Raw genomic sequence first — 13,102 nt, 5'->3', positions numbered from 1 at the left:
AAGATGAGAGCTCTTCCTGCAATTCGAAATCAATGGATATTCGATCGGATATCGTAAAACGCGTCGTAAACTTTTAAAATGTTTCAGATGTTTCTCCGTTGAATCGTTAGTCGTCGAGTTGCTGTTCGATGGAACGAAACTTTGACTTTGAAAAATATTAACGTAACAGGTTTTAAAAAGGTAACTATCTAAATCGCGACACAAATGAAACCTCTCGATCCTTTGTCCTTGAAATTTGTGGACATTTCATAACAGAAACGATAGATTGCACAGATATCGTTAAATATACGTATATAGTAGGTTGGAAGAGAGCCGATGGTAGGACACGGCACAGCAGTTTTACCTCGATTTTTGTACACTATCCGAAAAAAACAGTTGTTTTCGAGAACGTTGATCGATTACCACGGTCGTAGAACAGAAAGCGTAATGCAGTTACATTAACCCATTCTGGCTGTGAACAAGCTTGGAAATCTAGAAAAAATTCGCACTCTGCGTTGCACTCTATTTTTCTACGATGTCGGATTATCCGAGCGGTTCTCGAAAAACAAAAACTTTATTCTAAAGCCGATATAACTTAACTTAACTTGGTCTTTTTACCCCTCGATCGATATACGCATATTCAATTGTTAACAACGTAACGTACGCGCACCACGAACCTAAATTCGTGGTACAAAGGAAGCGGGGAAGATTTCGTGATTCGAGGTAAGACGAAAATCAAGAATTTCGCTTCATTTTCGGGAAAAGCGAGTCTGAAAACTGAAAACGATATACGCGTATTTGAGTAATTCTCGATTAGATAGGAATGAACGGATGACAGGAAGTTATTGTTATTACGTTGAAAACGTAGAACATAATGTTTTCGCTTCGAGTCTGACATTCGAGAAAGTTGAGTTTAAAAATTAGTCGAAGATCAGAGTATCGGATCCTATTTTGTATCGTCGCGTGTAGAAGCTTGACGAAGAACGCCGCCAATGGTCGGTTTTCGTCCGATCGATAATTAAACAAACACAGGTATGGTCGATCAGCTCTTTCAAAATCGATTTTCTCGTTTCGTCGAAGAAAAATTGACGAGTTCGGAGAACGTGTTTCACATTGCCATATAGAATAGAATATAAGAAGCAGACGAAAAGGCATCTGCCTTCGGCTGCTAGAATTCCAGGATCGATTCATAAACACCCTCCGACCCTCGTCCCTCCTCGTGGATGACGTCCTAACCTTTCCATTTGCAAGCTCCGACCGCTCCGTCTCATCTTCGACGCGACACGGTAGTGGTGGTTTCGTTGCTAGAACGATTACGCTGAACAACGGCGGGACGTAAATCTCTGAAAGAATGCTTGATAGAAACGCGAAAGCGTAAAGGTATGCCCGATTATACGATAATTATTCGCCGTGAGAAACGAAGGATTTACGGTGCTTTCTATCGTATCATATTTTTATCATAATGATAAATTATGCTGATCAATGCTGATAAATGGACTGTCAAATTTAATTTACTTCGTAAACCACCGTAAGCTATATCGATCGTGTGTAAGCTTTTAGAAGCACGTCGAACTCCTGTTCCTTTAAGCAACAAAATTTAAGAGATACTTTTCCTCTCTTTATTTCTTTTTCTTTTTCTTTTTCTTCTTCCGTTCTCGTAAGTTACTTGGACGGAGCAAATGGCCGTTGCGAACCGTTGCAACGGTGCCGACCGAATCCAGAGAACGTCTCGTACAGCGATCGTGTCGTCCCGGTAATCGCTCGGTCCTCGCGATCCTTAATTACGATTTTCATTCTTTACTTGTTTCGTATCTCGACGGTGAAATCGTTTGCCAAAAAGGCAGACGTAAAGTACACGCGAACGAGGTTTTGCGTCGCGAGTAGACAGAGGAATAGTTATCGCGATTGGAAATAATTTTTAATCGAAACCGCGGTTCGCTCTGTCTCTTATACGTGGATCATTTAATTTTATTTTTCCAAGCAAACGTCATACTCCTATTTCTTTTTTAATTCAAGTTTCATCTCGTATTTGAGGCAACGAACGACGACCAACCACCTTTACGAATTCCTTTTTCCGTATGTACCCTATATATGTGTTGCACATAAATGACTATAAAATATATTTTCTTTAAAAGAGAGAGAGAGAGAGAGAGAGAGAGAGAGAGATTGCTTTGAAATTTTGCCGATATAATAAGGACCGTTCGAACGCGTTCGTTAACCACTGGCTGCGTAGACTTTTCGTGTCTCGGTGTACATAGCAGCACGTACACATATCGGAGAAGCAACGCGACGTTAATTCCGCGCGTCGACGAATCGAGCAACTCTTGCAAGATGCATAAATGTTCTCAGCTAGAGATAACTGGTACATTCGCGTCGACGTATCCAATTTCCGACGACTGCCGATCGACGAGAAAAAGAGAGAAACCACCGCGTGCCGATATTTCCGATGCCACCGACGCGGAAAGTGTCGTCGAGCGTCAGGAAACGATCGTCTCGGCCGAACGGTTTTGCGGAGAAACAACGTCCTTCGCCCATTACCGAGAAAAATCAAATCGGAAAATTTGATCACCGCAGCTGCTACCGATATCTGTAAGAAGCGCGGAAGTAAGCGGAAGTAAGCGGAAGTAAGCGGAAGTAAGCGGAAGTAGAATGCAAAATATTCGTAAATTTCGTAAATTTGACGTACCCTGCTAAGAGATATTCGAATTAGTTGCTACGAGAATACGATGAAAGGACGAAAGAACAGGTGAAATACGCGTTTCAGCGGTAGAACAAGTCCTTTGTTAGTCGACTTTGTTGGTGCAACTATCCTCGAAATTGACATATTGTGCACGGTCGAAACCGGTTTGCACGCAGGATGAGCCGTTTCAATCTAGAAATGGATTTATTTCGTAATGTAGTGGCGACTGAACAGAACTGAAAATACGCGAGATTCGAAAGAGATCGAGAGCACGTTGGAATATCGATTAGAAAGTGGAGAGAACGACGAGTGGAGAAGTCGACGGTGTTTCGCGTCACTCGATACCAAAGAGTCGAGTTTAATCTCGTCTCGTACGTACGAATACGCTCGCGATGAAAAATTTCATCCAATTACGAATTTCACGAATTTCATGAAAATGGAACACGCGTTACAAAGCTTAAAGTTTACTTTGAAAACTAAAGATTTCGTTAAATTCGAAGAATTCATAACGTAGTTGGTAGATAGAGGCCGAACAAATTTCAGATTCGAAGATATTAAACGGCGAAGCGTATAACGAGATAAGATGAAAGATGAGAGGAAGGAAAGATGAAAGTTGGAAAATTACGATCGAGTTGTTCCATCGAATGATTCGATTTAGCCGAAATTCCTCGAAAATTAGGATTTAAAATTCATCGAATATCTTTTATACGATCGAAATCTTCACCGTCTATACGTATGTAGTTGAGTAGTGTATACGTATAATTGCCTGGCCAATTATTAAACACCGCTGGCTGGCAAAGTGCAAAGAAATGGTTGAACGGCGAACGTGTTTCGACATAACGTGTTTAAGATACTCGTAAACGGATAAAGACGCACCGTCTGGGTTTACCTTTGCAAACGTAGCGCGATTAAAGTGTCCGCGATGCGATAACCCACCGGTGGAATATTTCGAATAAAAAGAGAGAATTAAACGATCATCTTCCTCTAACGATACTATCGTAGTGTTACTCGTAGCCGAAATCTCGTAATTTTGCGTGGCTGTTTGCCTTAGAGCGTTAAACGAACGAGAAAGAAAAGACTTACCGATAGAGCATCCGCTCTTGACGATCAGCCTCCCGGTAAATCTTGTAATACATGGCGATCATGATGATTCCAGGCAGCCAGAAACTGACACTGGAGCTAATCACGGCATAGAGTTTGTTCACTTGGAACACGCACACGTCCGGAAAATTCCTTCTGAACTCGAGATGCTTTTCGGTGGTGTACCAGCCGGCGAAGATGGGCAGGAAGCTCATGACCGTCGGCGAGCACCAAACCACGCTCAGCATGGTGCTCAGTCGAAGATTCGTCATGATCAATGGATAGTCCAACGGTTGCACGATCGCGTAATATCGATCCACGCTGATGCAGCACAGATGAAGAATGGAAACGGTGCTGAAGAACACGTCCAACGAGTTCCACACGTCGCACATGAAATAGCCGAACAGCCATCTTCCGGACAGCTCGACCGACGCGTTGAACGTCATGGCGAAAATGGCCACCAACATGTCAGCCAACGCCAACGAGACCACGAAGTAATTGGTAATTACGCGAAGCTTCCTGTGCCTCATTACGGACACGATCACCAATAGATTGCCGAACAGAGCGCACAGAATGATGAAACCCATTACCATGGCTTTTACCGTTAGAAGAATCGCGTGTTCCAATTCGTGGCCATTTTGCTGTTCGTAGGGATTCGTGGAACGATTCGATGGACCGGTATCGACCAGCACGTTCGACAGACTCGATAGATCGGTGTTGTTGTTCGAATCCTCTTCCATCGTCTCGTTTAGTTCCATCTTTCTCGCCGCAGCTCCTCCCTTTTGCTGCGTTTTTCACCACTTTTTCGCTTCGTTCCGTTACCGTGATCCGCGCCACTGCTCGACGTCCTCGTCCGCTACTCGGACGACCTCGTCGACGAGGTTACGCCGCAGGTTCCGTCGCAGGTTCCGTCGCAGGTTCCGTCGCAGATTCCGCCGGGCCATCGAAGGAGCACGGAAATCCACTTTGCTTTGGCTGGCTAACGGATGATATCGAAAGGTTAGATACGGATGCGAGTTGCGTTGCACGTTTCACCGTTCCCAGCCAGCCATTTTCCTGGGATAACGCGAGTCGGTAAGGACAGAGTCGGATTCATCGGTGAACGCTGTTGGTTCGAACAACGGTCGTCTTATACGTGCTCGGGACTGAACCGAGAGACTCTCGAGGCGATTCGTTGGACGAGTTGCAGGCGGCACGTTGCACGGTTGCATTTCCATTCTGTGACTCACGCTGCTCGAGCGAGGACGAGACGAGGCACGGTTCCGTGCGATTTTTCCACATCTTCGGAGTCTGAAATTGGAAAAGAGAATTGAAGCTGTGCGAAAGCTTGCAGAAACTTTGTCTCGTCGTTGATACGAATCGGACGCGGTGCATTAGAAACACAAAGTACCTTTTCCACGCGTATTATTCAGCTTATAATGTGGTCAAAATGTGCAAAGTCTTATCTTTTATATCTTTCAGCTCATATCCTACGTATCCTGCGATACGATTTCCGTTTTTATAGATATAATCGTATTTCACATCGATTCCTGCTATTCACGATTGCACAATGTGAAAAATAACGAAAAATTATCGTACCGGTAAAACGTGCGTATCCGCTGGTTTTACAAAATTCGTACGTGCTTTCTCGTCGTAGAGAAAATTAAATTTCGAACGAAACGGGATTACGAGGGAATTGGCTGGAACAATACCTTGGCGAAATATAAATGACGAACGCTGATCGAAAGACGACCGATATATGCAACGTAAAGCAAATGTCGTTGGTCGCGGTTCGTTGAACGGGTTCCTCCGAAATTACGATAGAAAAATTGTTAATTTATTACACACCGGTAATCTAATTATTTACTCTGATTATTTTCTACGGCTATTAGTGGTAGCTATACATATATAGACACCGTCCAATCTTCTCAGTCGTTTTATTCTTCCGTGGCTGTTTGTTTCCTCGGATCGGTGTAATTGAAAAGATAATTTACTACTTTAATTTAGCCACACGGTTGATTCGCGTCATAAAATACCGTCGTCCCTTTTCCTTCCATTCGAATTAAATCCCATTACGATTTAATTATCGCCAACTATATTTTCCTCAACGTCAGGTGTTCCACCTTCTCATCGGTAATTGATCGATCGTTCGCTCGGTCGATTAAACTCGTTCATTTTTCACTTTCCCTCTCGATACCTTATTTCAAATAAAACTACGTTAAATCTATCCCGTTGGATATTTCAAAATCACACGAATCTGCCGCACAATTTCAACGTCGCTTTCGATCGACATCGAGTTTCCGGAAACAAAGCACAACCTGAGAACCAGCGTTCGCAACGGCGTGCCACTAATCCGGCGATATAATCACAGCGGGAAATTTATTCGTAAATTGCGTTTCGGCTTTCGATGCTATTAGCGAAAGCGATTACAGGCAAAGAATTATTAAATCGTCGTTACAGCTACCGTAGATTAACTTAATCGACCAACTCGCGGTCTAACTCGTTAAGCGCGACAGTGTAAGTAGCGTTAGTAACGGCACAGTGTAAACAACCTGGAACTAGATCTACTCTGGTCCTCTGCACTTGGCCAAGGGCGCGAAGCTGCGACGCCCTTCTACGTAGGATCACGATTAATGCACGATTATGCACGATTATGCACGATTATCTCTACATATGCATACACGTTGAGCGTGTGGTAACCGATAAATTGATTTATTCGTATTGTTTGTTTGAGAAAAATTGTCAAAGATACCTCTATATTTTCCTAACTTTATCGCTGTAAAATTTCTACGCGTGTTTGCAAGTATCGAGTATTGGATTTACCTTTTAAACGCATAATACGTTCTTTCGGATAATCCTGTGTTTAGCGAAAGTTTACCGCTAATCACTGAAATCATACGATCGATAAAATCACACGACGATAATAACGTCATCGAGGTAATTCGTGTAACGATGATGAAACAACAGCTACGTCCGAGTGACTGGTAATCGTCTTTCGAACATCTGGTACATTGACAAAGTGTTCATCTTGGAAGAATGTAGTCTCGGATCAGCTCGGTTTTATCCAATTTTGCTTCGTTACTGCATACTGTGAGGAAGCCGTACAATGCCGGACGTATGCTGCGCTTGTACTACTGGCGTTCGTTCCTTCGCGAAACGTCTCGTAACGCTTTTACGGCACCTCTTATCCTTTCTTCCCTTTGTTCGTCTTGTTCGCATCGCCGAGAATATAGAAATTTCGAATCGTGCTTTTCCGACAACCTTGATTGGCTGCAATTTTCCGTCTCGTCTCGGCTCTGCTTGATTACTTTCGCTACGTACACCTTTTTACGAAGAGGAATGGAACCGCCAGGAGTTTGTACCGAAAATAGAGAAACGAGTACCGGAGATGTGTGTGTGTGTGTGTGTGTGTGTGTGTGTATACTGTAGATTTTCGCAAATTGACATCGTTGACCTGCATACGCAACTATAGCGATTGTAAAGAATGAAACGATCGAATCGTTGATTTATGCGTATAATTTTAGAACGAAGATAGTACGGTTAAAAATAAGTGAAAGATACTTTGGTATCGGATAGAGATAGGATAGAGAGAGTAATTGCCGAATTCCACCAGTATCCCCGTGAGCAATGAAAATATTCGATTCGACGGATGCTCGAGGGAATGCGATATTCAAGGTGAATCGGATAACGGATAGGTATGTAGAAAGGTAAACGGTTTACCTCGAGGTTCCACAGGTGCTGCGATTCCCGACGTGTATCGCGCGTCATCGTATCCGACGGCAAGCTCTCGTTTCGATTCGCTCTTGCAACGACGTTCTTCTTTTTCCGGTCAACGTTTCGTTAACGGATTCTTCGATCGCCCATATCGTTCGCAAAATATCGCGCAAACACTCGTCCAACTCGTTTCTGTCTCACTTTCGATCGACTCGGGGACAGTTCTCTACGAAACGCTTTGCTCTATCGCACTTTCTAACACGATCGATCTTAACGTAAGAGAGCCCACGGCAACTTTGGCGATGTTTCTTGAACCAGTCTCTTCGATCTTAAATTCTAATCTAGATTCCAATCAATTTGCTCTGACCTCTGTCGGTTGCTAGAACGAGCCACGATGCTTTTGCTCGTACGATATTTTTTAAAAAGCGTTCTTTCTCCACATTCACCCCCTTTTTCTCTTCTGTAAACTTTCTTTCTAAACGTTCTTTTTGCTGTAAACTTTAAACGTCTGTTTTTAAAACGTCTCCGTTTATATACTCTTTAATCAGGAACGAGATTACGAATCGTTTGTTATCGTCTTCTTTTCGCGTTATTTGTCCGACTCGCGTCGGACGAAAACAATTTACGACACGACTCGCTGACATAAGGTAGCGGCGCTTGTGCGCTCGGGATTTAGCGAATCGCGCAACAACCGCGGCTAAACTCAGGCCACGTGTTTCGAATCCGCTCGGCACCCTCGTCACAGCTCGTTTCAACGAGTCATCGTAATTATCCGCCGCGGGTCCGACCAGAGATCGACCGGTCTACCGCCGAACGAGGATTTTTCATGGAAATGAATTCTCTATCGCTGTCGCAGCCGAAAATTAGATCGGTCGGTTGAACCTGCCAATCGATAATAAAAAACAACCGTTTAGTCCTTTCGATCCGTTTGATTCGAAGAAGGAGAAGATTGGCAGAACACGTGACGCTAACGGTCGGACGCGGTGCTCGTTGGGGCGATCGATTCGACATACACCAGGTTGGAGGAGATGGCGGTTCGACGACGAGAGAATAGTTGGCGATACGAGGCGGCGGATTTTGTTTACACGACGAGATGGATCGACGATGGCGGAACGCGACGAGGCCGTGTGTCCGTTCGAACGGCTTGCGAGGCCGTGCTGAACTGTGGACGAACAGGTTTCCCGCTTTCCGCTAGTCTCCGCTAAGCTGGCGGCAGCACCGGGGGCGCGTCTGCACCTTGGCATCCCCTGCGCGGACGCCACCCCCTAGCCACACGGAACGCGACACGCTCGCGCCGGGTTTTCGGCTGGCACGATCGCTACGAGACGGCTTCTGGGACACGAACCGACCGACCGACCGACCGACCGACCGACCGACCGACTTTGCCATTCTACCCTGCGCGCTTCTCTCTGCTTCCAACAGCCGCGTCCGATAATTGCCCGGGAATTTCGTAGAAGAAGGGGGACAACCAAGTTGGAAATTAGTCGAGTTCCAGTTCTGCCAGCCTGATCCGATTATTGCGCGGATGTGGTTGACTTTTTATACGATCGCACGGGAAAGCGGCGATTTTAACGACGAGCGAGTTAAGAAAAGTTACGCTAGTGGCTCTTAACGATGATCGAAATGATTTACAACTCCATCTGGACATACACGCCGATCGTAAAACAACATTTTCTCTAACATAGAGTATCTGATAATATATAAATATAAAATCGGTAAGCTAACAGTCTGCGCTAACGAAATACGTTGCATCGAAATCTTTGCGAACGTTTCCAATCGCTAAGAATAATAAAGGACAACCGTGATTGCGAAAAATCTATTTATTGAAAGAAAGATTCTTTCTTTGGTCGTGAATTCGCTACTCGCGAATTCGATACTCGCTTCGATGCTTCGATTAATTTGCGAGAAGCCGAAGGAAACTCGATATCTACCGTAGGAACGGAAAGGATACGCTGAAACTCGCTGCTCGCTCTTCAGGCTTATTAGCTATCGGTCCGTTACGGTCAGCCTTTTATGGCCGATGTTTTCTCGCCCGATCGCTCGTTATTGGTTTTGAACGCGTGCTGTGCAATTTAATCGGTAAGAAGCGATCGTTTCTACGACAACGTCTATCGTTACGAGATCCGCCACTTTATAACTCGATTAGACATTCTACGATATAATAGGAGACTAGCGGCAATCGTTACGGTACGATCATAACACACTGGCGGCAATATGTTGGAAAAAACTGAAACGTGGCCAACAGACGAGATATCAAAGATATCGTGTTACCGCGGTAACAACGAATAAGCAGGAATACGCAGGAGAGAGGAAATGGACGGCGAGTTGCAAAATTATTACACGGTTCGTAATTCCTAATTCATCGACTCCCGTCGCAATTTCTCCTGCCAGGCTAGATTGAATGGAGGCTCGTTAAACTCCGACAAAAGCTCGATGCAAAATGGATGTATGCGGGCGTACAGTCGTATCACGAGTCATTTATCAATTCGAATTACTCGCAGAGTTTCGAGCGAATCTGGTGAATTTGTCGCAACTTGGACATCGATTTCCTTCCAAATATAGGCATATCGGTGAAACAAAACGAACAACGACCGTGAAAAGTCGGCAACGTCGTTTCGCTTTGAAATATTTCGACGAAACTTTGCCAGATACGTGTGACAAGTTTTCAAACACCTTTCTCTTTCTTATTTCTTATTTCCTCTACTCATTTCCTTCTCGTTTCATGCCCCTGTTATCTTAAAGCGCATAGAATCTACCAGCCTTCGCTCCAACACACCCGTCCAATTCGTCGACTAACATCTTCTAAACGATCACCGAATGATCGACCGGCATTTACGAGCAACGAATAACTTCCGACTATTAGACTAGTAGGCTATTAACGTATAATAATAAACAGCGTGTAATGCTGAAAGGGTAGCGTATTGGAAAGATGTAACTGTAACGAGCGTGAAATATCGGGTTTGTTGGCCGCGAGATCCAGATCGATATCGAACAAATTATCGTTATTAATCGTAGTTTATAAAGAATTTGCGTATCTCTGTAATTGGTGAATCGTGCCACTATTTGATAAATATCGACGAACAACGGGCCATCTTTTAAAAAGTGTTTGAAAAAGTAAAAAATGGACCGAGGGCAAGGGCTTAATTATCGCGCTAATTGAACAATCTCGAGCACCGGTTGATCGAGAGCTTTTAAAAAGAATCATCGTGTGCTCGCCGATCGAAAAACAAAGTAAATCGTTCTATTAGCGAAAAAGAAGAGAGAACGTGAAACGACGTGATGAGTTGGAGGATCGAGTGGGAAAAGCACTCGGGAATTAGGTCGCCGCGCCGGTGTGAACGATGGGCCATCATTAAAACGACAGTAATTACGAAGGTCTGAGGATCGCTAGGAAACAGCGTTCGAGGAGTGGACCAACGATCGACGAGCATGCAAAGATCCACTGATTCTCGAAGCTTACGTAACGTTGCGGCTTTAATTAAACCGAAGCGACGTTTCGCGCTGAACGAAAGAATCGTCGTTCCGGTTGTTTCGCTGGCCACTATCGACGATGAGAGTTAGATGGCACGTATCGAATATCCGTTACTAGCAATAAGTAGTGGAATTTGATGCTACGCAGGCAAACTAGGTCGTTGACGACGCTTTTGTCAAGTTTTATTTTAATCAAACTCGAATTAATATATAAACATATATATATATAGATAGATAGATAGATAGACAGATAGATAGATAGATAGATGAGAGAGAAAATAAAAAATATTTTCGTCGGAAAGTAAAAAATATATAAAATAAAGACGTTAAGTCGATGGATCGATAGAATGACAGATTCCTCTTCTTTAAGCTTTATCATAATCCAGTTTATTAAGTGCTCCTGTATTCGCGCATATTACCATTATATAAACTCTATTTACATGCATACTTGTACGGAAATATGACAGAAAAGAATCCGCGACGAGCTTATTCCATAGAAATTCAAATTGAAAATCTCGTCGAGTGACCACATTCTTCTTCCTTTTTCCTATTAAAGCGACGTGGCGCTTGTCGTTTGTCGTAATTTGGTAATTAACCTCACTCTGTTACAACGTCACGATATCGATACAATATACTATTGCCAATTACGAGTATGACAAAGCGGCGCAAGCATCGAACCGAAGGTAGAGTCGATGTAATTAACGATTCGTGCGTCCGATTCTTAAAAAAGTGTCTAACCGTTTACAGGTTCGGTTGAAGGATTTCGATCTTTTAAACTGTAATACTATGTGTGCGCGCGTGTGTACACAGATACATCTTTGCAGCGATATCAAATGCTAAGTTCATTTTCAACAGAGGCTATTCTCCTGAATTGAATCGATGTGTAATTCTGAAGAGAAATCGATTTTAAAGTCCTATACACAATTTAGGAAGACTTTCGAAAGTTTAAACGATTCGTAAAGTTGGCCTTTGAAAGTACGTGAAACTCGATTCGCAATATTAACGTGGTTTTCGCCGTTAATAAGTTGCCGACGATATACAGCTTCCGATCGTCCCATTAGTCGTTCCTTATAAAATACTAATGAAACGAGCCAAACGACACACAGTCGTGGCTTCGAAAAACAAGAAAGTAAAGTAAAATATCAAAACAGCCGGCGAACGTTTTACAACAACAACGACAGGGCAACGATTCGCTGCATTTGATATTTGGCTTTGCGTAAGTCTTTGATCGTCTTACGTAAGTACTTAAATCGATTAGATTACAACGAGCATGTATCGTGAGATTGTCTTTCTTCGCGGTGATTACACGCAGTTAATCGAATAATTTTTCGCTAGAACGGTTAAGCACGAGTAACAAAATGTACAACATCGAAAGATCGTTTTGGTCAGCGAACGTGCTTACAGACGGTAGTACTGTAATAAAGTCACAGTCAACGGTTTTAATATGAAATCGCGTGTTTTTTTTCTTTTTTTTTTTGCAAAAAAAAAGAAAAAAAAGAAAAGGAAAAAGAAAGGAAAAGGAAAGAAAAGAAAAGAAAAATAAAGAAAGAGAGAAAACAAATGTCGTTAACCGTACTGTCAATTTTTAACGGATAATTGCAACTTTAAAGATGCAGACGTTTTCGTCGCGTCCAAGGATCGACTTGAAAACATGATTTACTATATATGTACCAGAGATTTCCAAGTCAGATCGTTAATCGAAAACGCTTCGCGCGTGTGATCGTCGGGATCCAAGGGCATAAAGCAACGTAAATTTGATTAATCCACCTCGATAATTCTTATTACGGATTTAATAATACCAATAATAGTAATAATAATGATAATAATAATAATAATGATAATGATAATGATAATGATAATAGTAATAGTAATAGCGGTAATAATAATAATAATAATAATAATAATAATAATAATAACATAATATATAATATAATATAATATGATAATCGTAGCAATTATAATAATAAATCGTCATTTAGAATTATTGTACATCGATATATTATATATTTAATATAATCTATTTGATATATTCTATATTAATATAAACTTCTATCTCATCTCAATTAAATTCTTAAATCTTTATATTCATTTTTTTTCTTTTATCACCTGCCAAGAGTAAATTCTGGCAACACGAGCGAAAACACTTACATGTTAACGAGGGGAAAGAAAATACCACCAGAGCGTCTTTTTTTTTCTCTT

The 13,102-nt window shown here is 42.6% G+C and overlaps 1 protein-coding gene across 2 annotated transcripts in view; it reads right to left on the bottom strand.

Moving 5' to 3' along the window:
- Nucleotides 1–8,731, bottom strand: part of LOC138187680 (octopamine receptor beta-1R) — a 50,867-nt gene extending 42,136 nt beyond the window's left edge. For both annotated transcript variants that reach the window (XM_069128701.1, XM_069128702.1), the window contains exons 1-3: nt 8,337–8,731; nt 7,439–7,916; nt 3,743–5,029 (exon numbers count right to left, since the gene is read on the bottom strand). In XM_069128701.1, coding sequence (XP_068984802.1) covers nt 3,743–4,497 — 755 coding nt within the window. In that variant the 5' untranslated portion in view covers nt 4,498–5,029; nt 7,439–7,916; nt 8,337–8,731. The remainder of the gene's footprint in view (nt 1–3,742; nt 5,030–7,438; nt 7,917–8,336) is intronic.
- Between the last annotated feature and the right edge of the window lie 4,371 nt (nt 8,732–13,102).

This window comes from Bombus flavifrons, chromosome 15 (assembly GCF_040668555.2).
Source record: "Bombus flavifrons isolate JBK064 chromosome 15, iyBomFlav1_principal, whole genome shotgun sequence".
Taxonomy (NCBI): domain Eukaryota; kingdom Metazoa; phylum Arthropoda; class Insecta; order Hymenoptera; family Apidae; genus Bombus; species Bombus flavifrons.
Note: the sequence above shows the minus strand (reverse complement) of the source record. Positions and strands in the feature narration are given on the sequence as shown.